At 37.8% G+C, this 23,079-nt stretch overlaps 1 protein-coding gene across 7 annotated transcripts in view; it reads right to left on the reverse strand.

Annotated features, from left to right (window-relative positions):
* Nucleotides 1-23,079, reverse strand: part of ATP13A3 (ATPase 13A3) — a 100,225-nt gene that overhangs the window by 30,370 nt on the left and 46,776 nt on the right. For all 7 annotated transcript variants that reach the window (XR_002823604.1, XM_023728713.1, XM_023728715.1 and 4 more), the window contains 16 exons: nt 21,260-21,321; nt 19,448-19,598; nt 16,301-16,417; nt 15,697-15,714; nt 15,451-15,604; nt 15,234-15,354; nt 11,422-11,546; nt 9,528-9,703; nt 8,892-9,014; nt 8,734-8,813; nt 8,065-8,107; nt 7,862-7,971; nt 7,465-7,561; nt 6,509-6,581; nt 4,238-4,415; nt 2,370-2,557 (listed from right to left, as the gene is read on the reverse strand). Coding sequence is in view for 6 of the 7 variants with exons in the window: in XM_023728713.1 (XP_023584481.1) it covers nt 2,370-2,557; nt 4,238-4,415; nt 6,509-6,581; nt 7,465-7,561; nt 7,862-7,971; nt 8,065-8,107; nt 8,734-8,813; nt 8,892-9,014; nt 9,528-9,703; nt 11,422-11,546; nt 15,234-15,354; nt 15,451-15,604; nt 15,697-15,714; nt 16,301-16,417; nt 19,448-19,598; nt 21,260-21,321 (1,816 nt within the window). In the remaining variant the exon portion in view is untranslated. The remainder of the gene's footprint in view (nt 1-2,369; nt 2,558-4,237; nt 4,416-6,508; nt 6,582-7,464; nt 7,562-7,861; nt 7,972-8,064; nt 8,108-8,733; nt 8,814-8,891; nt 9,015-9,527; nt 9,704-11,421; nt 11,547-15,233; nt 15,355-15,450; nt 15,605-15,696; nt 15,715-16,300; nt 16,418-19,447; nt 19,599-21,259; nt 21,322-23,079) is intronic.

A 23,079-nucleotide genomic window follows, 5' to 3' on the forward strand; every position in this document is an offset into this window, starting at 1 on the left:
ATCCCATTTATACTTTATTTCTGTCACTTTTTCCTGTCTTCTCTACTTTTCTTTCTTTGACCATGAGTAACATCTATATTCCAAAATGAGGAGACTCCAATGACAGACAGACAGACAAGAGGTGAAAATGAGAAACATGCATTTATCTAATTTACTGTTCCCTTTGTATTTTTCAGGAGACATGTTTTATGACAGCATGTACTTCTGTTTCTCCACAGACAGAAGTGCACGAACTGCAAGGACAAAGGTTTTGCGGGTTAGGAAGTTATTCTAACCTACTTTTTAAGATTAATAAAATAATTTAACACGCATTTTAAAAAAAGTCTTAATGATTAACAATCAAGAGTTGAAAATACTTGTTCGAGTCAATAAGAAATAAAATGGGAATACAAAATATTTTAAGCGTTTAAGTTTTTTGAAGTTTTCCAGATAATATAAAAGATGAATTTAGGAAACAGGCAACCAAAATTTTTTTTCTATTCTTTCTTTTTTAATTGAAGAAGTACAGATAGGGTGGATTTACTTATGTCCCTAAGACTAACTTTCCTGACATGGCTACCTTACCAACCAGTCTGAATGTCAGTTTTCTTTATATAAAGAAAGCATTGTCCTTTGATAGATATTTTTAGCTACCCTTGACCATGTTCAGTATTTCCTTGAAATTTAAAAATACAGAGAAATAAATATAAAACAGGGTTTCAAACAGGTTCTGCCCGGTTCAATCAAGGCTGAGGAAGTGTCACCAGAAGAGACCAGAAATTTTTAAATTTGGGTGATTTGCCACGGTACCCAGAACAGGAAAAATGATGGGTCGAAGCCCAGCTAGAAAATCTCCCTTTCAGAAAACAAGGGCAGCACACATGCTGCACAGCAACCAAATCTCCCGCCCTCAGATTTTGAACAGCCTGGGAAACAGCACCGCTCCACTCGAAGATGGCAGCCAATCGTGCCACTCTGAATGTGTGTCACCCTCTACAGTCCTGCCAATAATCCAATCTCATGCATCTGGCTCCTGACACGGCTCACTACGCCTCTTTCATGTCTCCCGTTCCAGGGCTTGGGCTCTGACATGTCATTTTTCCCCTTATGGGTACTGTGTCGAATCACCCTAATTGTAAAACTTTGGGTCTGTTCCTGCTGCACTTGGTCGGCCATGACTGAACCGGTCTGAAGCCCTGATATAAAACCAGTTTATCAACTTTAATTATTAAGTTCATCTTATAATAAGTTAATTTTAGTTAAGAAATTCTTATAAAGGTATAGTGATTAACCTAATACGGAAGGCACAGCATTGCTCTAAATGGTTCTCAGTAATATAGCTTCTATTTATTAAATAAGAAACGTCAGTTCTTTAAAAAATTACCAGTAAAAAGATTTCAACACTGTTGATACTTATATTTGAACAGTCTTACCTGTCCAAAATATAAATAAAACCTGCTGTACAAACTGTGTAAGGCAGAAGTAAAAAAGGTATAATATATCTAAAAATGCTTTCTAAGCTCTAACATAAGATAGAGATGCTAGTAATTACTATTCTTATGACATATACCAAAATCTGTGGCATGGCATTTTGCTAACCAGTACACTGACATTTCTTTACACCAAAAGAATAACAACTATTCACTCTAAGATACAACAAAAATCTCAAGTTTCACATGAATAAAAGAATAAACCATTTTTCAAATACTGATATTAGTATATTCTCTTAAAAAACACTGACAATTTATATAAGGAAGCTGACTTTTTTCCATAAGCCCTACTTTTGATCAGTCAAAAATGCTATATCCCATTGCCACAGGCAGACAATAACGTGCCATGCCTTATTTATTCATCTAGATTTTTGTGAAGTCAGTTTTTTATGGTCCAAAATTGTATGAAAACTAGCTATGCAAATATACTTTCTTCCTTCCCTTCCTTTCTACTTTCCCTTCTGCAGTGGCATGTAAAGGTGACAGCAATGACGAATTCTAGAGGTGAGTATGAGCAGTAACAGCCAAGAAATCAAAGAAAAACAGCTGGTACTAGGCAGATCCCACAGATGCAAAGTTCAGTGACTGCTGTTCTGACTGAGTGAGAGTGAAGACATGTGAGAACCTCTGCCCGTTTCGATGTCCTACTCCCTCTACAATGGGGTGTAGAGATAAAAGCTGGAGCCCGAAGTAACAGGACGTGAAAAGCACTGGTGACTTCAGTTTTGAAATTAAGGTGGCAACTACTATGAGAGTAAGTCCAGTAAACACCTAAATCATGAGATTCATTCCATTTATGAAGATCTGTTGTATTCTGGAAGGACATTTAATAACTGTATTCTTCTCCATTACTTTTTAAGGAGGGAGGCAAGTGAAAAATCAAATCAATGCCAAACTTACAATTCTTGTAGCAAGGTTGCCGGAAGGGTTTTCCTTTTGAAAAGGCAATAGCCACTATGAGGTACTGAAAACTGGAGATAAAAAACACTGTAGTATTCTCATAATTTTGTATATTATGCTCATCATGTTCGGTTACATTGTCAGAATGTGAAGAGTTCCAGTAGAGGCCTCCTGTTGTATTACAAGCACTAGAACACACACACATACAAAAATCTGCATTACTGAACAGTACCAATCCCCTAAAATGAAAACAATTTGACCTTAACCTCCCTGAATCACTACTATCACATAAATAGAAATAAGGTGCCATTTACAGCAAAACAGCCAAATATATCCAGATACCAGATACAAAGAGCAGGGAGAAGATCATTAAATGTTTTCTCCATAGTCCAGCATTCCAATCAGTTAGAAAATCAGAATTAAGTAAGAAAACATTTAAATATAAGTCCCCCACTCTTTTTTTAATTTTAGGAATAATTTTAGCATAGTGAAGGTAAACAAACCTGGCTTTGACCTTAGCTCTATCGCTTTCTAGCTGTGACTGAGGAAATGTTATTTAATCTTTCTGAGCCCATTTCCTCATCCGTAAATCTGAGTGTCACCTGCTACGTCACAGGGTGCAATAGGGACTGAGTAATAAGGTTTGTGTAAATGCCAACAAAGCACCTGGCACTGAGTTGGGTCTCAATAATCTCTAGCTCTGGGCAGGAGTCTCAAAAGTATATAGAACTGCTTGGCTATTAACCAAAATGTTGGTGATTCAAGTCCACCCAAAGGAACCTTGAAAGAATGGCATAGTGCTCTACTTCCAAAAAATCAGCCACTGAAAACTCTATGGAGCGCAGTTCTGCTGACACCCATGGGGTTGCCATGAGTTGAAATCAATGGCAACTGGTATATGTGTGCACAAGAAGTCCCCAATACCCATTATTAAAGACATTAACTACTACCATATTTTTACACAAATACTATGCCTTCTACATTTGTTTGCCAACTGCACCCTCCCCAGCAAGGTATTTCTGTAAATGTGCCAGGCTAATTTTCTTTTTTTACAGCAACACTAAAACAAAAAATTGGCATAGCAGCACTGATGAAAATATCTCCCCGTGGGAGGACGTGGTTGGCGAACAAACATAGAAGGCACACGTTAATTGCGTAAAAATACGTTATGCGCACAGACAAATGACAACAAAATGTTAATCCACCACAAACGAACTCTGGCAGGATTCTTAAAAACAATCCCACCTACGTATTCCTTTTCACGTGCAGCACGTACATAGTGATGTTACATTTTTTAAAGTTTCCTAAAATGTTCAAAGACAAATAATCTATCCAGCAAATTAAAAATATTTGCGTCTGAAAATTTAATTCCACAAAATTACCACAGTAAATAATTTAAATGTTTAATTAATTGAAACGCTGCTATAATTTGTGAACTATAAGCACTCTACCCATAAATAACTAGTTAGTACTTTTTTTAAGTTTAAAACTTTTAAATGCCATCTCCTACACTGGGGGTAGAAAATTTAATAAAAGCATGAACATTTGGGTTTGGAAGAGACCTTAGAAATTAGTTTCAACTTCCCCATTTTACAGCTAAAGGAACATAAGGCTTAGTAGCAGATTAAGAAACTGGTCCATGGTCTCCATTTGTTAGTGGCGATTAGGACCTTGCCTGACCATCTTCCTGCACACAGATTCTTCACTATGAAGTTACCATAATATAAAGGCAAATACAAACCGAAGTAGTTAAGTGTTCAATCAAGATACATGCAAATTTTTATATAAATGTTCACAGACTTATTCTTATACGCGTGTAGTATACTGCACACACTGTACACAGACTTTTACACGATCGACCAACTTACTCAGACTGTGGATGCCATTGTTCATACCACGGTTGTTGCCTGACCCAGAAGAACCCCAAGGACTGAAATCCAATGCAGATGATAATCTGAGACAAAACGGAGCAGAGGAGGGTCCCGGATATGAGACCCGAAGGTGGTTTTTGTGCCACAAGTTCCTTCCAGGCCGGATTTAAACTCACTGTATATTGAGGAGAAAAGAGGAAATGTTTGTATCCAAATTAGTCACTTCAAAGATACAATCAATTCATTTAAAAACATCTTTGTCTAACAAATCTTTTGATATGAAAATGTCCAAACACAAATCTGCAAAAGAAAACAATTTAGGCTTTTTCAAAAATGCTTCAGGAATAATTTTTACATTGGTCTACTGAGATTCAGAAGAAACATTAGTACAAATTTAAAATTTAAAAAAAAGAATGTTAAATATAGGCAGACAAACTATAAGGTTAATTACCACCCTTGTATGTATTTAACTGAGAGGTCATCATTTTCTGAATCTTTAATTGCAAAGTATTATGGATTGAACTGTGTCCCCCCAAAACACGCGCTGTAATTCCTACCTTTTATGCCTGTGGTTATAATCCCATTTGGGAATGGGTTGTCCCTGTTACGTTAATGAGGCAGGGTTAGTGTAGGGTGTTGTCTTGAGCCAATTTGTTTTGAGATATGAAAGAGATTAAACAAGCAAAACAGCTAGCAGAGATGGGGGAAGAGAGATGCTAAGCCACCTGAAGATCGACCAGGAGCAGAAGCTCAAAGAGACGAGGACCTTCCTCCAGAGCCGACAGAGAGAGAGAGAAAGCCTTGCCCTAGAGCTGGCACCCTGAATTCGGACTTCTAGCCTCCTGACTGTGAGAAAATAAATTTCTGTTTGCTAAAGCCACCCACTTGTGGTATTTCTGTCACAACAGCACTAGATAACTAGGACACAAAGCTACAATTAAAATATTTTTCTTCCTCTTTAGAAGAGATCAACAAAGGTGTGAAGCATATAAACACAGCAGTAACGTTCTTCTTTTTTTAAAAAAGACTTTGATCACTTATTAAGGTAGTATCCACTGAGTTTCTCCACTGTAAAGTTTCTATTTTTCCCTTTGTAATTAATAAGTAATTATAAAGACATACTTTGAGACTGTTACCACTCTGCTCCTCCCTGGTTTTAGCATTACTAGTTTTAGCATCCACTGAAGATTGTCTAACTCAGTCAGTCTCAACTGAGGGTGGTTTTGTCCACCAGGGGCTATGTGACATGTCTGCAGATACACTGGTTGTTACAACTCGGGGGATGCTACTGGCATCTAGTGGGTAGAAGCCAGAGATGCTGCTAAGCCTCCTACAATGAACAGGACAGCCTCCCACAACATCTGGCCCAAAATATCAATAATGCCCATTGAGAAACCCTGATCTAACTCCATCATCCCTTCTATATCCATCAGTTAGCACCCTACCCTTTCCCTTCTCCCCAGTTCTTCCTTCCCTCTTTCCCTTCCTCCTCCTCCCCGCCCGCCCTTTTCTTTTTCCAATATGGACCCCTACGTATTTATTTTATTCAGTGGGTTACATTTCACTACCATCATTATTTTTATGCCAATCACCAATGAAGCAAACCAATATCTTATGTCTCCTTATACGATACATTTAGAAGGACACTATCACTTCTGTGATATTCCTGCCAAAAATTCATAGCCTGAATCTAATGAGAATACTTCAGACAAATCCACATTAGCTGGCCAGTGCTGTTCTAAATGTCAACACCAAGAAGCCCCAAAAAAGGCTGAGGGATTGTTCCAGATGAAGATTAAAGAAGACTAAACAGACATGACAACTAACTGAAATTTATTAACCTGGACTGGATTTTCGACTAGGGGCAAAAATAGGTATAAAGGATATTACTGGGACAAATGACAAAACTCGAATATGGGCTATGGATTAGATAATAATACTGTATCAATGTTAAATTTCCTGATCTTTATAACTGTACTTAGTTACATAAGAGAATGGCTTTTGTTTTTAGGAAATACACGCTAAAATATTCAGGGGCAAAGGGACATGTCTCCAACTTACTCTCAAATATTATAGGGAAAAAAAAAAAAATGGTGCCAGCAATAAACCCAATGGGGCAAAACATAAAAACTAATGATAAAAGAACACATTTATAAGTAAACCAGAGAAGTCTGAGCTATGTTACAACTGATGGAAATTTAGCAAAATTTATGTCACAGATTCAGAATTTAATATGCTTTGAAATCAAGAGCCAAGCAAAATACTCACTTGTGAAAACTACTACCAAAATGATTGCCAGGTCAATGAAGAGAAACTGGAAGTCTCCTAGGTTACTTAAGATCTACAGAAGTAATTTTAAAACACAGTTAGTTTTCAGTGACTGTTTCTATGGCATTGTTCCCATTTACCCTGGCTTTAGTTTGTTCTTTCACAGTAATAACCAACTTTAAAGTAACACTGGACTTGTTTAAAAAATGAAATACACTTGCCTTTGAAATATAATGTAATATATTTACAAATATTTAATTTAGTAGTATAAAAGATATCTCCTTAAAATTCATTTGATAAGAATTTTTTTTTTTTTGCAAAAAGAAAACACACACTTTTACTCACAATATTCAACATTTTTTAAAATTGCTATCTTGAAGCTTCCTCTAATATCTAACTCCATCCCTTCTGGTACTTTCTACAAACGGTAAAAAAGGGATAGTTTCACAAAGGCTCCTTGAGATGTCACTGATGTTCATTTAGAGGGAAATGAACATGAGAGCACTTCAACTATGAAATCCAGCAGCATACACAGGGACACCCTTATGCCCTTTCTCCTCCAAATACAGCAGTCCTACACACTATGCTGAAGCATCTCTTCTCATTATGGTCTATTCCGGTAAAGGTTAACTACAATTCTAAAATATGCCAGAGCTTGACATTTTGAAGAGTTCTAAAAAAGATGTCCAATCTGTGCTAAAGACAAAAAAGAAAACAATTATCTTTTATTCTCCAGGCTTCAGCCATAGTTGTCAGCCTTAAGGGAAATGTTATTCCAGATTAATAATTTCAGTCTGTTACTTAAGATACAGTAAACTGAAGGTTAAATTTATAAAGGCTACTTATGTAGGTTCCATTATTAATGGACACATTCAAAACCAAATATATATGCTTCATCTCTTAATTTAAATGTCTTAACACTAAGTGCCATATCTGTAAGCAATGTTAGTACTCACGGAATACAGCAGAGTAACACTGAAGTACTGGATAATGCTGTACAAAGCCATAAATTTAAATACACAGAACGAAGTTATGAGAGCAGCACGGCCTTCCCTGTGAACACAAACGTTGGCATGTGAATAATAACATTGTCAACTCCCGCTACAAGGCACAATTATATCCTGAGATGAACATCACCATTCAACAGCTACCAGGTGCTTTTCTACCAAAAGACACGAGCAAAGCAGAACTGGAAGACATGAAGAACAGTGATCAATCTGTTCCTAAGTTACAGATCACCTTTGCTAATATGCCATTAGAACAAATTCACAATACTTTCTCTGACAATCTTCCCTTCTATATTATTAGAGCAGGACACAAAGAGATAATGGGGAAAACGTCCATTTGTATTACCTGATAAGGTTTGGCACACAGGAAATACTAGGCGTTTTGGAGGTAAATGGAGATGCCACCGAAGCCTCAAGCTCAGACAAGGAAATGCCTCCATGTGCCCTCTTCAAAGCCTAAGGATTTCAAGAAGCAAAGTGGTCGAGTTTTGTGAATCTGATTTAGACCAAAGTGAGAACTATAAAGTAAATCACAAAAATTGTACTTACACCACAATCATTTGCACCATCACCACACATCCCTACATAGTAACTAAGAAGCAAACACAAATTTTTAGATTTTAATTAATTTTTTAAAATACACAACACAAATTTCATTTAAGATTTCTTCGATACAGTATTATGAAGAGCTAGCAAACAAAGATTCCACCAGTGGGACTAATAAATCTTTTCTTCAAATTGACCGCAGACATGTTGATATGCAAATCAGCACCAGCCAGCAGGTCAAACGACCTGGGATATTGTCCTGTTTCTGTCACATATGGGCAGATCAGTTTATCTTTTGGGGTCTCAATTTCCTAATCTTTAGAGCAAAGGACTTAGGTCAGTTTAATCTTAATTATGCTTATTTTTTAAGGCTATCAGTAAATATTTCTCCCTTTGTAAACCTGAAACACAACTGCTTACTAAAACTATCAAGTCACTCCTATCAACATAGAGCACTTGAGTGAATAAACTATACCTCATAGATACTACCTGGAAAAGGAAATGTGGATATTATACCTTAGCTAAATAAATGAGCACATGGGCCTATTTCAAAGAGGCACTTAAAAGTTCTCAGGTACTCTATAGGTGACAGTTACACATACATGAAATGTTATTTTTCTGGATTTGAAAATGAACTATAATTTATTTTAAAAAAAGAAAACCATTACTTACTCTACGTTTTGTAATGCTTCTACCAACTGTGTCTTCTGATCAGGTGCCATACGAGCAAACACGGTGCCATGCAACATCAGCTGTAAAAAAGATGAATTTCTCAAAATACTACTCACAGTGTACTCAGGTGAACACACACATAAACCCAAATCACCCACCTTAGGAACGAGGTCTTGAAAATGCTCCTGTATCACCGAAAATGATTTTCCATTCATTGCAAAATGATAACGAGTCACCCGAAGGTCCTCTAAGCTGTCGTGGGCCAGCTTCACTGGAATAGCCTGTGGATAAGACATTGAGAAAAGTATGTAGGTAGCCAAACCAAGTAATACATCCTACTGTAAACGTATTTGTTCCCAAACTGAATTCTTCCTTTGGTATTTTATATAAGACACTGAAAGCTTAAAATGTAAAGTAAAAAGGAAATTCAATTTTACTAAGTTAAAAAAAAAAAAACCTTACAGAAAGCTAAATAATAAGCTTCATTTTAAAACAATCAATGAATTTAATATTATGGATCCCTTGCATCATTTATCACTGAATGCTTTAAAAACAGGACAAATATTTGGGATTCTTAGATTCAGAACTGTGGTTCTCAACTCTAACTAAATATCAGAATTTAAAAATTGAGATTCCCGGGTCTACCCCAGTCTTACTGAATCACAATCTCTGAGGAGACAACACAGGCTTGTCTTTATTTAGTTTTTTTTTGTTTTGTTTTAAAGCCCCTTTTTTTTTTTCAGGCTAAATTCAAATGAGCAAGTTTCTAAAGAGAAAATTCATCTCAACATTACCTCCGAGTCAATTGCCGACGAACTACTGCACTGGCTAACGGTGTCTGCATAATGCCAATTTATCTTGGCAACTTTTCCATCCTTTGGGGGTAATGCTTCAGCAATAATAACTTTATCCTGAGGAAGAATCATCCCACAGTCTCTAGCCACGGAGAGAGCAGTCAACATGTTGTCACCTAATTTTCAGATATTTTAAATCCGTTAAAATTAAATGGAAACATGAATGTATCGTACAACAAGTACTTCCTGAGAATCTACAACATCACCCGTGACTGGGCTAGGCAGAAGGAGGATAATGTATGGTCCTGACTCTTGGAATTTAGATATAACAAAACAATGGCACGCTTAATCAGAGAAAGCCTCGAATAACTCAAACACACATATGCTAAATACTCAGAGCATTTTCACCCACACTTTTTAAAGCCAGATACAATTCTCCGTCTTCTTCCGTCATGCACTGTTTGTACCCACAAACTACCTGGCACAGTGCTACATACAGAGGAGGCACTCACCAACTATTTGTTGAACTAACCTCAGAGTGACTGGTGGTACATGCAAGAATACAAGAGCAATGTGACAGAACAGAATGAATTACAAAAGCAAGATTGCAAAGAGGTCAGCAAGGCAGCTAGATATAAACAGAAACAAGAGAAAACCTATCAGTCATGAGAAGGAAAGAACTGAGGACAAGCACTTCAAGGACAGGACTGAGTTTGGGGATCCCACTGCGATCAGTAATGAAGCGCAAGATACCGCTTCCTCCAGTTCCCACACACTATTTCCAAAGGCATCTTCCTATGACCTCCTTGGGAAACACAGCCAGATTCTGTCATGCGGCGTAAGAGGGGGAAGAGATACAGATGGAAAGTGGGGAAGGAGATGCAGACAGAAACTGTCCTGAAGGAGACATCAGAACTAAGAATTGTTGGGATGCTAATGGACTTAGTTAGCTTGAGCTATATGACAATATGTATGGTATTTAATGGACCTCAGTCTAAATCTTAAAAAAATGTACACAGGCCATTTCCACATACAGTAAAACCTCTGAAAGCCAGAACCTGTGTAAGGCAGAAACCTGTCAGATAAGGAAAATTCAAATAATTTCCACTAAAACAAGCGACAGAAAAGTGGTAAGACTGCACCCTATTGAAGGCAGAAAACTTTGAGGCTTGGAAAAACCAGGCCATCCCACTGAGCTCCGGCTCTCACAGGCTTCAGTATAAATCATACTGAGCACATAAACGCCATAAAGTGAGTATCTTAAACATGATTAATTGCTCAGGAAAAAACCTGGAGCTGTCACAAATTTCACACAGCTAAGGAATAGGAATTAGTTAATATTATCAACAGTATAACAACAGCAGGAGAATCATTCAGGTGCAGTACAGTCAAAAGAACAAAACAAACCAAAAAAATAGGCAACTTTCACCATTATAAATCCAAGTCACGATGACAACATACTCTTATAAAAATTTAAATCTAACAAATACCTACTAATCATTTTTATGGATTAGGCACAGTTCTGAAAATTGTAGAGGACCCTGAAAGAAGTACAAGAATCTTATATTTCAGTAGAGAAGATAAATCTGCAAATAACTAAAACAAAGCAAAGTACAGTTAAGTGCTATAGGCAAGATATGATTAAAGAGAGGTAGCAAAAAGCAGCAACACTTAGATTTACACAGTGTGCTCGTCACTATTTTACTACACTACAAATAGAATCTGGGAGACCTCAGAGTACAGTACTGCAGAGATACTTTCATACCTCAAAGATATTCAGAGCTGAAATAGGGTAAGGTAAGATGGAGCCACCATATAAAATGCTTTTACCACTGCTGATTCCTCATACCATACAACTTAAGCTCTAAGCCACACTCTGTGTTAGGAGTCTAACCTGTGACCATGACTGTACGAATGTCAGCGTTATGCAGAGCCGCCAGCACTGCAGGGGTTTCTTGCTTTAATTTGTTTTGCATTACAATTAATCCCAGAAAATCCATGTTGTTTTCGATGGTATCTCTGCGGGGGGGAAAAGTTTTAACAAACGAACAGCTTAGTCAAAAGAACGATCACAGTAATAAAGTAACTTAAAATATCTATAAATTATAAATTAAAACATTTAATACAGTGAATAAATCATAAATGTGTACACTTATGAGTTCAATATCTCAAAAATTTTAAATCTGAAAAAAAATCCCCAAGAAATACTGTTTTGAAATTACGTGTCGCCCTTTGAAACATGATATATAAAGATCATCTGTTTGTAAGATACTTCTAATTCTAAGGAATATTCATTCTGTAGCATATCTAAAATACGCACGACCATAAATAAATCTGTTCTTGACTTTACAGTCAAGAGAAAAGGAAAAACACGTATCACGGGCAAGCAGTAGATTCGTTCCCATGTCTTTGATCAATTCTATAAAACTGTAATTTTGGAAATGGGAGAGAAGAACCATTAGCAGTCCGACACTGACATTTCCCCAGGAGATGGGTCTTTTAGAATATTTACTAATATTCAGTATAGCTATAAAGATGCTATGCCTTCAAATAGCTGAGTTGTCTATGCACCACGCATGATGCCAGTCATCGGAAAGATGAAAAGAGACGATCTCTACTTTCATGTGCAAATCGACAAGCAAACAGAGGAGCACACAAAAATAATGTGTGCTTCAACACTACAGTAGAGACAAAGTCTGTTCAGTGACAGCTGTATCACTAAGACATTTCAAGCTACCAAAATAATATCATAAAAACATTATTTTCAAAGGGGGAAGAGAGGCTTGAGGTTAGGGACTAGAATTTCAGACTTGCAATAACCAAGTGATTTTTCTATACAAAAATTCAATAAATGTGCTTGAAGTATGTAGCAATGAAACCTAATCATCTTTGAAATATATAATTTACAACGATGGGTGGTAAAGATATTAAAGAATAGCTAGGACACTTGATGAGAATAATACTGCTGGTGATAAGAGGAGAAAAAAAAAAAACCTTACAACCTGAAAACGCATTTCAAAGCACAGAGCTTTGAAACTGCTGCGCCAAAGCACTGTAGCCATTTTCCTAGGAGGCACTAGTTTCTGGCTGCAGCCGATTTCTGAACTCTCCTGGGAATGATACAGACCATGGAAATCTTGTCCTCTAATTAATAAATAGTGCAATATTCAATTCAAGACATAAAGGCTCAAGCTATCAACATCTGTTTCTACAAAGCAGAAGGGAAACACTGAGAAAGTCTAAGAGTAAGGATGAATGAATGAGGAGGAGGAGCAGAGAAGGAGAAAGGGCAAGAGGAAGGTTGATGCGGAGGGGTAGCGTAATCACGGGAGAAAGAACAGGTATTCCAAGGGCATGGGAGGATGTCTGAATACGACAGGCTCAAAAGTGATAGGGAATTCAAGATAACTGGAATTTCTGAAGGGGTGGGGGGAGCCAAAAGACTAAGCTGTAAAGAGAGAACAGTCCACTACGCCCTTCTTAAGAATCAGGTTTTAATATTATAGGTCTGTGGTTCCCAACCACGAATATGCATCAGAATCACTTGGGTAGTGCTTTTTTCAAAATACAGTCAATGCTTGTTACTCATGGCAGTTATGTTCTATAAATGCACCATGAATACTGGTGAACGTTGAACCACTGCTTCTAAGGGAAGGACAGGGCTACGTTAGTTTGCTTTTTGTGTAATTTTGTTTAAAAACACCTTATTTCATACGTATTATTGTTTCATTAACAAATAAACTGTGAACAGCACTATACCCCGTGCCTGAAGGCAGCTTGTCTAACACGTGATTTTCTCGAAGGTTCATCACAGCTTTCCTGCACTTACGAACCCCAAGCAGCATTTCAGCACTATGCTTCGGCGTTTTAAACAGTGAAATCACCAACAAAAAGCACAAAAATGTAAAAAGCGCGGCACTAAACAGACCGCAAAACGGGCAGCTGTCTACAGCATGAGAGCTGAAACAAAGCGTCACCCTGCTTGACCTCAGCTGGGAATGTCCGACCTCACCAGGTGACTCAAATTTTTCACCACTCGGCGCAAGTCGGCAAACAACCGCGAAACCGCCAGAGCATCAATTGGGGTTACAAATACATTTTAGTGAGTAGACAGATTCACAAAAATGTAATCCATGAATAATGAGGACAGGCTGATTCATGCTTAGACCACATCCCCCAAATACTGTTTTAACAGTTTTGAGGCAGAACTCCTCATGCAGTTTTTTCCTTTAGTTATTTCGTTGCCCACCCCACTCCTTTAGTCCTCATGCAGAAAACAGGACTGCACTATAAACATTGTTCTACCCTTTCCACTCAATGGGCCTGGCGTATTTAACAGATGCACAACAACAGCCCATAGTTTTACCACTGCCCTCTTGGTGAGTATTATGCTGTTTACACTGTTTAAACAGGACACTTATGCCAATATAGACTATTTCTTGAGGCTGCATTTCTAGGGCTGCACTAGTGGGTCAACGTATAAACGCAACTTTAAATTTTGACAAGTACTACCCGGGTGTTTTTCAGGCAGCTTTATGAATTTACAGTGGTGTAAATTAGCAGTATGTTGTTGAAACTCTCCCAAACATTTGCTCACACTAGGTAGTACCAATCTTTCCAATTCTGCCAGCCTCACAAGAGAGAAGTGATGTGTCACTGTGGTTTGATTTTGTAGCTCCTGATAACTGAAGAGTCACATCATTTCCATGTGTTTACTGGCCACTTGTATGTCTTCTCCCGATACTTATCTGTCTGCATCATTCGTCCATTTTTTTAAAATTAGGTGTATCTGTTATTGTTGTTTCCCTGCCCCACGCATATCCCTTCTTGAGAACTTCTCCAGGAGGTGATGGGGGGCCATTGATAAGAATTTCAGGTAAGACTCTGGTATCAGATATGAATGTTAAAATGCCCTCTCTAGAGGCACTGTGGAGCACAGGTTAAAAAGAAGCAAGACTGAAGAAAAGAGATGAATTAGAGACAATGGCAGTGGGAATGGAATGGAAGAGAATGCTCAGCTATTCAACAGGCCAAACTGGCAGGACAGCAATAAATATTTCTGATCGCTTACAAAATGCTGGGTACACCATTAAATACTCCTAAACAAAACTGCTATCCTCAAAGGTCCATCAGTTACAGCAGAAGTGACAATGTTTGACCTTAAACGCATATTTATAAATGGAAGGAAATGTGACACTGGTAATGCCATTTGACTTGGGAGGCGTGGAGAAGAGTGGGAATGGAGATGGAGAAGTGGTTAATGTACCTCATGATACTCTGACCTAATCAGTGCTTAGTTCCAACCACTGAGGAAAACACAAGTAGACAGATGGTCTGGGAAAAATAAACTTCTGCAGAATTATGTTCACTGTTCCTAGAACATGCCTGGCACATAGTAAGCACTCAATAAATACTTAATGAATTGAAACCAGTTCTAAAGAGTTACTAGAAAAACATACAATGTTACGGTAACATTAAGCAAACATAAGCAGAGTCAATATAGAATGAAAGGAAATTAGACAATGGAAAAATGTACTTTAATCTCAATCCCCTTAAACACGAATTGCATTATGTATACTTGCAGACATTCAATACATACCTACTAAATACCCAACTATGTACAAATCACCGTGCATGACTTGATGTGCACAAGCATAAATGATACACTACTGGAAAAATCACAGAAAGACTGTTCGTCAACCCTACCTGTTGACGTTCTGTACTTTGTGCCATGTCAGTTTCGACTCCAATTTTCTGTGGGCAAGAGCAATCACACGGAAGCCCTCTTTAGTGTATTTTTCTAGAACTTTTTCAAAATCAGCCGGCACTTTTTGAAAGAAGAGAGTAGATCATTGTTAGAATTGCTAATAAAAGCGTATACAAACACCATAATTTTACAAAGCCTAGTGATTTCTCTCCTGACCTGTGTCAGGCTTACAGAGACTGGCGATGACCTCGGGTGCCCCCTTCATGTAGGCGTCCATCTTCTTATCCCAAAGCACCTTTGTAACCACACTCATACGTTGCAAAGCCGAAGAAAATGGGAACTGGCGAACAATCCCTATCTCATAATTAGCCTACATAATTTCAAAAGATGCACAAAGTATTTATTACTCCTTAAGAATAAAGACAAATATACTTGGGGAAGAAGTAAACATTCTTCACTTACTGGAAGTTCAAACAGCTCCTAGAAACGAAACAAAAAGAACAAACAGCACGGATTAAGTTCATGTGATATAAATACTCAAGTTAAAAGAAAAACTTGCTAAGCAGTCACAAAACATTATTTGGAGAACAGTGAGGAACTTCGATTATTTCAAAGACAGGATTCAAGACTCCCTCTCTACCACCTCCCCTTTTGAAAAAGTATGCTCTTGAATATTTTCCAATTATCTGCTATCCTGAAAATGTTAACATATTAAGTACTAAAATAAACTAAGGGGAACACATTATTAAAGAACTCACCTAAAAATAAATTCTTTCACATACTCTTTTTATTAAATTACAGGTATGCCGATGCAATTCAGAACAATTGACTGTGTATAAAGTGTAAAGCACTAAGCCACTCAGTAAATAAGAAGGCAAAGTAATGGACCTGAGAATAAAATCTCAATGATTTACAAAGATTGCCTGCAACACACTAGAAGTGTAGTTTCTGATAAATTCAGTTAAAATATTCAAATAAAAGACTTGTGATTTCCTGTTCTGGTAACATTACAAAATGAAACTTAAATGTGAGTATTAGCAGTGTCATCCAAGCTGTGACATCGTACCATTTCTTGGTTTGCTGTAGGTGTGAATTCAGGAAGCAACTGTTTTGGAGGGCGAACCACAGTGGGCATAATTTGATTATGAAGTGCTGTTTCCTCTTCAGTGGCTTCTTGCAGAATCTGGGAGGGAAAAAATGTCAACGCATTGCTTCACAAAATTTAATTTACTGGTTCCATTTTCAAATGAAACACTATCGCCATTTTCAGGGAACTGAAAGAAAAAAAAAAATCTATGTCCAAGGAACAGATGAGCACTATGAAATCACTAACATGAGTAAAACAAAACATTAACAAAGCTAGTTAGTTACCTAGCAACCCATGGGGGAGAAGAGGCAGCGTTAAGAAGTAAAGAAATCGAGAAAAACTTCTCTAACTTTGCTCCTGAGGGTTCCAAAATTTTTCTGTCCATCACTCAGAATTCTTTTGTGCTAATAGGAGAGGACTGAAAAGCATATGGAGCTCAGATATGGTCAGTAGAACCACTTGGGTAGAGAACAGACTGAGGTACAAAGACGTGAATTCAGCGATTCAGCTTGAACACTTCTCCTAGTTAGGGTACTACTACCCAACCCTCTAAAATATATTTTAAAACACTTTTTTGGTGAAATAAGTTCAAACAAAAACCTATGTTAAATAAACACACAAAACAATTATATTTATAGTTTGACTCTGTAACTGAAGGAATTATTAATCAATGGGAAAATGATGGGGAGGAGAACCGTAACCAATTAGCTAATCTTACACAATTCTAAGGCACATTTTTTTCACATTTTAGTATCTCTGAAATTGAGATGCATCTTGTATTATATGGCATCTTAGAATCACAGCAAGCAGCGGTTGTGTCTGATTATGTGGTAACAACCCACTGATACTTACTGATAAAGTCAAGCATCAAGGCATCTCAGGGTCAATAAAACATACTCATATACAAACTAACTTACATAACTCATTAAAAAAGGGGCACACAAACACAGAACACCGAATTTATTCAGTTGGAGAGACACCTCAGAGGTCATAAGAAATGAATCAGTCCTATTTTCCTTTCTCTCTGTAAATGAAATGGGTCCTCTGTTGGGGAATTAAAAATTTGACAAGTACACCTACTTCTCGCTTATTTGACACTTTGCATTTACAACAGTAGTTAAAAAATCTACTATCCGACTATTTTTGACATTAACGAGGCAGTGGGCATGACAGCAAGGGCTGCAGAGTGTCCCCTCCCACGAGGAGGGTCACTGGGTGGCCTCCAGGAGGCTGGGCCACACCGCCCTGCGGCCACCGCTCCCTCCTGCCAGTGGAGGACAGGGTATTTGGAAGAAATGCGTGCGAGTTTAACGACATCCCAAAGTGAGCCGAACTGGGCCTGAAGCCTCCGCCTCGGTGGGGCCAGCTGCGGGGCCAGGCTCCCAGTGCCCTGGCAGGAAGCCTTGAGCCTCGGTGACTGGCCAAGCCCAGAGAGCAGAACAGACTCTGGGATCAGGAATACAGGGCTTGCAGGGAGCCCTGGAGGCAGCTCCATGAGGGACACTCTGAGCCAGCACAGGAGGAAGGTGAAGTGGTTAAGCATTGCGTGGGGCCTCCAGTCACACAGCCCAGCTTTATCCAGCTGTGTCCCTTCCAAGCCTCCTTCTCCACAGAGGAATAATCCGTAACGGGACCCTCATCACAGTGATGAGCAGATCAGTAAATCTTAGCTGTTATTATTTCCAAGATCATATTTTCTAAATTAAAAAACCTGGACGAATGGATAGTCTGAAAACAGAAAAACACTCCTCCATTTTTGCATTAACAACCTGGTCTTTGGAACCTAACCATGTTGGTCAGTGAGGGGTGGTTGTATTTATTAAGAGCCTTCAGATCAAGTGGCAGGTTGAACACTTATCCACTCACCCATCTACCTCTCCTTCAAAATACTAACAAGGGGCAAAAAAAAGAAATAAACATGTAAAAATACATAGAAAGGAAGGAGAGGGGAATACCAAATATGGAGACAAAGCACAAACCGAAACATTCTGAAGGAAATAGTAGCCCAGAATAAACATGACAGGATGTACAGGAGGGTAGAAACATTTCTCAACAGACAGAACCGCTGAGCAAAGTAAAAACAAAATGAAGAAATAAACAAAGAAAAGTCCTTCCCTAGAAACAGGAGCTAGCTTTTGAGAGCAGTAAGGGCAGCTAACAGGAGAGTCAGCAATCCAGAGCAAAGCCCAGCTTGTGCCGGCGCGGGGGGGCGTGGGAGAGGAAGACAACCTGAAGACCACTCCTCACTGGCAGCAAGGCTGCCTGCTGGTGAGACTCCAACACACAAGCTCCACCTGTCGGCCTTCCCAGCCAGGGGAGGGTCCGCTCAGGAAAACAGACAACACACACAGGGTGAGAAACCTCACTGCGGCCACCCGGAATGATCAACGCAGACCCTCATCCTTAAGTATGAAAGGACCACAGAGATGTATAACGAAAACCAGAAGCACAAAGGAAAAAATCAAGTCTGAAAAAATGAAACAAAACTGACCTCAGAGAGAACTGCTAAGAAGGAAACTTTAAAAACAAATAAAATACAGTGTGTGTGTGTAAGGACCCAGGAAAATGGGTACAAAGGAACACTGCAGACACTTTATACTTTTTGCCAATTACCAATGAATTGTGCCACTGAAGATCATCTGAATGACTTCCAGCCTACTGCCACAAGCTGCTGATAGCTAGTTTATCTTATAAAATTAAAGCAGGTGCCTGAGCAGGTCATGCTCTATTCAAGGTAAGAGGACACTTTCTACACAACTACAGGTATTTCTCCAGCGATGTGAGGTTCTTAGAAATTATATATTAGCTTCTCTTGTAGTACACGATTGATCCTGAGGAGCTTGAAGTTCTGGTGCAGGACCATTCTGTTATTCACAAGGTCACCTTGAGCCAGCGCTGCCTTGACAGCAACTAACACCACCAAAAACACAGCACAAGACAGACTGCTGTCAGAGCAACTAGCAGAAACAGTCCTTCTACAGCTTCATTATTGAATTTTTACTATATTTTCCCAAAGGCAATGAGATTTAAGAGGGAAAGTGTATGGGTGCTTATATGCATCCTACTTGTTTCATGTTGGAGTAAGAAAAAAAAAATTCTACTTGTATTTTAAAATATTGAACTTACCCATCCAATAGCTTCAAACATTTTTAAATCGAGTGGATCACCAGAGAGCACTCCTTCAATTTTTGTAAGTGAATGACAAGTAGCCATACAAGCAACAAACTGGGATTTTACCAACATCTTATTGCAAACGTTTGTTTCTGGCAAAAGAAAACTAAATAGAAAATGTACTGAATTAGATTCATAGTATGACACAAATCCCAAGAGTGAAGACAATTATCTAACAGGCCTTTCCAGGTTTTATAATTTTAAAAACGGAAATAAAATGTAATATAATAATAATAATATTCCTGCACATATTAATTTTCACTATAGTTTTTCGCATCCAAAAACATTTTCTTCCAAGAAAGTTACATGTGCCTAATATACATTATCTTAGATTATGAATAATTAAGCCAGACCTGATACTACAGAAAATACTAAATACTAAATAACAATAAAGACTCCTACTTCTGGCCATATGGTGGATTAGAATACCTTAAAACTCTTGTAAAAACACTAAACTGATGTGTTAACAATCGTGTAGATGCAAAATTGAAAGGCAATCAGAAAGAGAAATCTTCAAGTGCCAGAAATACAGGGAAAGGAAAAGCAGAAGGGTGTGGCCTTGGGCTGATGTTGTGACTCCCTGCTGGAGAAAGAAGGGCGGGCCATCTCAGTGCCCTGAAGACTTGGCCTTTGGCATTTACAGAGGGACAGAAGACAAAGGCCTGGTCCCAAACAAGTGGGGAGCTAGAGCTGAGAGTCCCTCTCATTCAATAAGGCCAGTACTCCTGAAGAGCTACATCCCTGGAAAAAGAAAACACTAGAAAAAAATTTAGCTACAGATCCAAAGGCTCAACTAAGAATAAACTTGTTTCTTTCCCCCCACCCAAAGGTCATGAAATTAGCTAATATCTACATAATGTTTACCATGCACTAGACAGTGTTCTAAGAGTTTCATATATGCTCACTCATATCATCCTCACGCCATGGGAAGGTGTTTTATTACCCCTGTTTTATAGAGAAAAAACTGAAGAAGAAGGGCTAAGTGGCTTTGCCCAAGGTTGCACAGCCCGTAAGTGGCAGTACAAGGATTCAAACAAAGTCTGGTTTTAGGGCATAACCTCTCAATGTATTATACAATAAAGAATGAGTTCAGGCTTGAACATATGCTACTGCCTGGTCCAGAAACCTCCAAGTTACAAAAGTAACAGTAAAGCATGTGCAATGACCCAGCATTTCTGCTTTTAGGGATCTACTTTACTGAAACACAACCACATGTTCACAAAAACGGTCACTGCAGCACTCTCTGTGGAAGTAGAGAGGGAAGAAGGAGAAAAAAACGAAACTTATCTCTTAGTAGAGAAATAGATACCATGGTTTAATCCGGTAACAGAACACTACACAGACATTAAAATTAATAAACTAGATCTATACATATCAACACAGAAAAATCTTGAAAACAATGTTTAGAGGAAAAAAAGCAATAAAAACATATAGATATTACTCACACAATTTTGTAAAACATACAAATCTGTCCTGTTTACAGATAGATATGTAGTGAAAATGTAAAAACATATGAAAATAATAAAACAACGTCAGAATGGTGGTTGGCATGGGGAAAGGGACAGGTGGGACTTTACTAATATCCGTATCATTTTAAATCTTATAAAAGAAGAGATCTGAAGCAAATACGGCGAAGTATTATCTGTTTAATCTTGGTGGTAAGTACACTGCTGTCTATTATGTACTTCCTATATGTCTGAATGCTTCATACAATAAAATATTTATTGAAAATTAAATAATAAAGTATCAAGTCTAACTAGTCTTTACCGTGTATTTTCCACTCGTTGAATCCCCCAAAGATCTAAACCATCTTCAGTAAGAGTTCCAGTCTAAAAAACAAAACACACACACAGTCTAAGTAATCCCTCCAAAAAAATAAATCTTTAAAAACTATGCTGCATATACCCAACAGAATACTATGTTTTAAAAAAAAAGAAAAAAAAAAAAAAAGAGCAAGATTTCTATATACTGATAGGGAATGACTTCCAGGATATACTGTTAAAAGTGGAAAAGAGGTGCAAAACAGAACTTACAGTGTGCAATCTTATATGTTAAAAAAAAGAGGGGAGGCAACATGTGTACAGCTATGTATGTGTGTGCATATATTATCCAAGGAAACAGAACAAAACGACAATAGAACGATGTACCAGTCAACCTGTCACTCAATAAAGCCTACATGTAAAGGAGGAACTAGGAAGGGAAGGGAAGAGAAACAAGAGGTAGCAATCAGCCAAACACACGATGGTTTCTTCAACAAACTGATTATGGGTGAGGGGTGAGAAAAGGTAACTATTACAGATTAATTGTAATCAACACAATCGTTATTTGGATTCTGACCGAAAAAAACACGTTGGAAAAATTTAAGAGATTTTTTGGGACAGGCAGAGAAACTGGAATATGAACTGGATATCAGATAAAAGTTAATTTTGTTAAGTGTGATAATAGTATTATGGCTGTGTTTTTAAAACATGTTATCTTCTAGAGGTACATACTGAGGTATTTATAGGTGAGATAATGGTGGCGGCTGCCATCTTCAAATGACAGGAAGTGAAACAAGATCAACAAAATGTTGATAACTGTTAAAGATGGGTAATGGGTAAAAAAAAAAAAGTTGCTGCCAAGTTGACTCTGACTCATGGTGACCCCATATGTGTCAGAGTAGAACTATGCTCCATAGACTTTCAACAGCTGATTTTTATGGAAGTAGATCACCAGGCCTTTCTTTTGAGGTGCCTCTGGGTGGACCCGAACCTCCAACCTTTTGGTTAGCAGCTGAGCACTTTAACCATTTGCTCTACCCAGGGACTCCAATGGGTAAATACCCAGGCTTTATTATACTTGTATCTTTTCTCCATTTTAAGTCTGCTTTTCAATAATAAAATTTCCTCCAATAAAATACAACCAAGAGTAAAATTTCTGAATAAATATGAAATATTTTCATGTGACGATATGACTTTTCCAAAATTACATGTTTTCACTTTTTTTTCTTTAGTATTCAAGAAGCACAAAAAGAGCTTTATGGAAGGTTTTTTTCCTTATTTTGGTCAAGGTTTAATTCTTACCTAAAACCTTTAGGAAAACTAATTTCAGCTGAAGAAAGAAGAAACCTTTATAAGAGATAAGGTATTATTTTACACAGATACAAAATTTGTCCATTTTTATATAAAATTAGTGACCTCTATATAATTCTAAAACATATACTCAATAAAATCTTGAGCAAACACTAAACATATATATTGAAAAGCAATAAAATCCTAGTAAATACTATTCTGTTATATAAGAATTATATAAGAACATGAAAGATCATACAATTTTTACTACTACTACTACTACAAGGTTTAATTCTGGATATGCATGAACAGTCAGCTGCAGATGTGAGTGAATAAGCAGCATCCAAAGTATTCAAAATTGAAAAGATAATGAGAAGAAATATATAAAAATGATATAAGCCATAACACAGTTTATAAAGCCAATGTTCTACATCTACCTTGGTGACTAGCATCTGGGGTCTTAAAAGCCTGTGAGCAGCCATCTAAGATACTCCACTGGTCTCTTGCCTTCGGGAGCAAGGGAGAATGAAGAGAACA

Source organism: Trichechus manatus, unplaced genomic scaffold (assembly GCF_000243295.1).
Source record: "Trichechus manatus latirostris isolate Lorelei unplaced genomic scaffold, TriManLat1.0 scaffold00026, whole genome shotgun sequence".
Taxonomy (NCBI): Eukaryota; Metazoa; Chordata; class Mammalia; order Sirenia; family Trichechidae; genus Trichechus; species Trichechus manatus.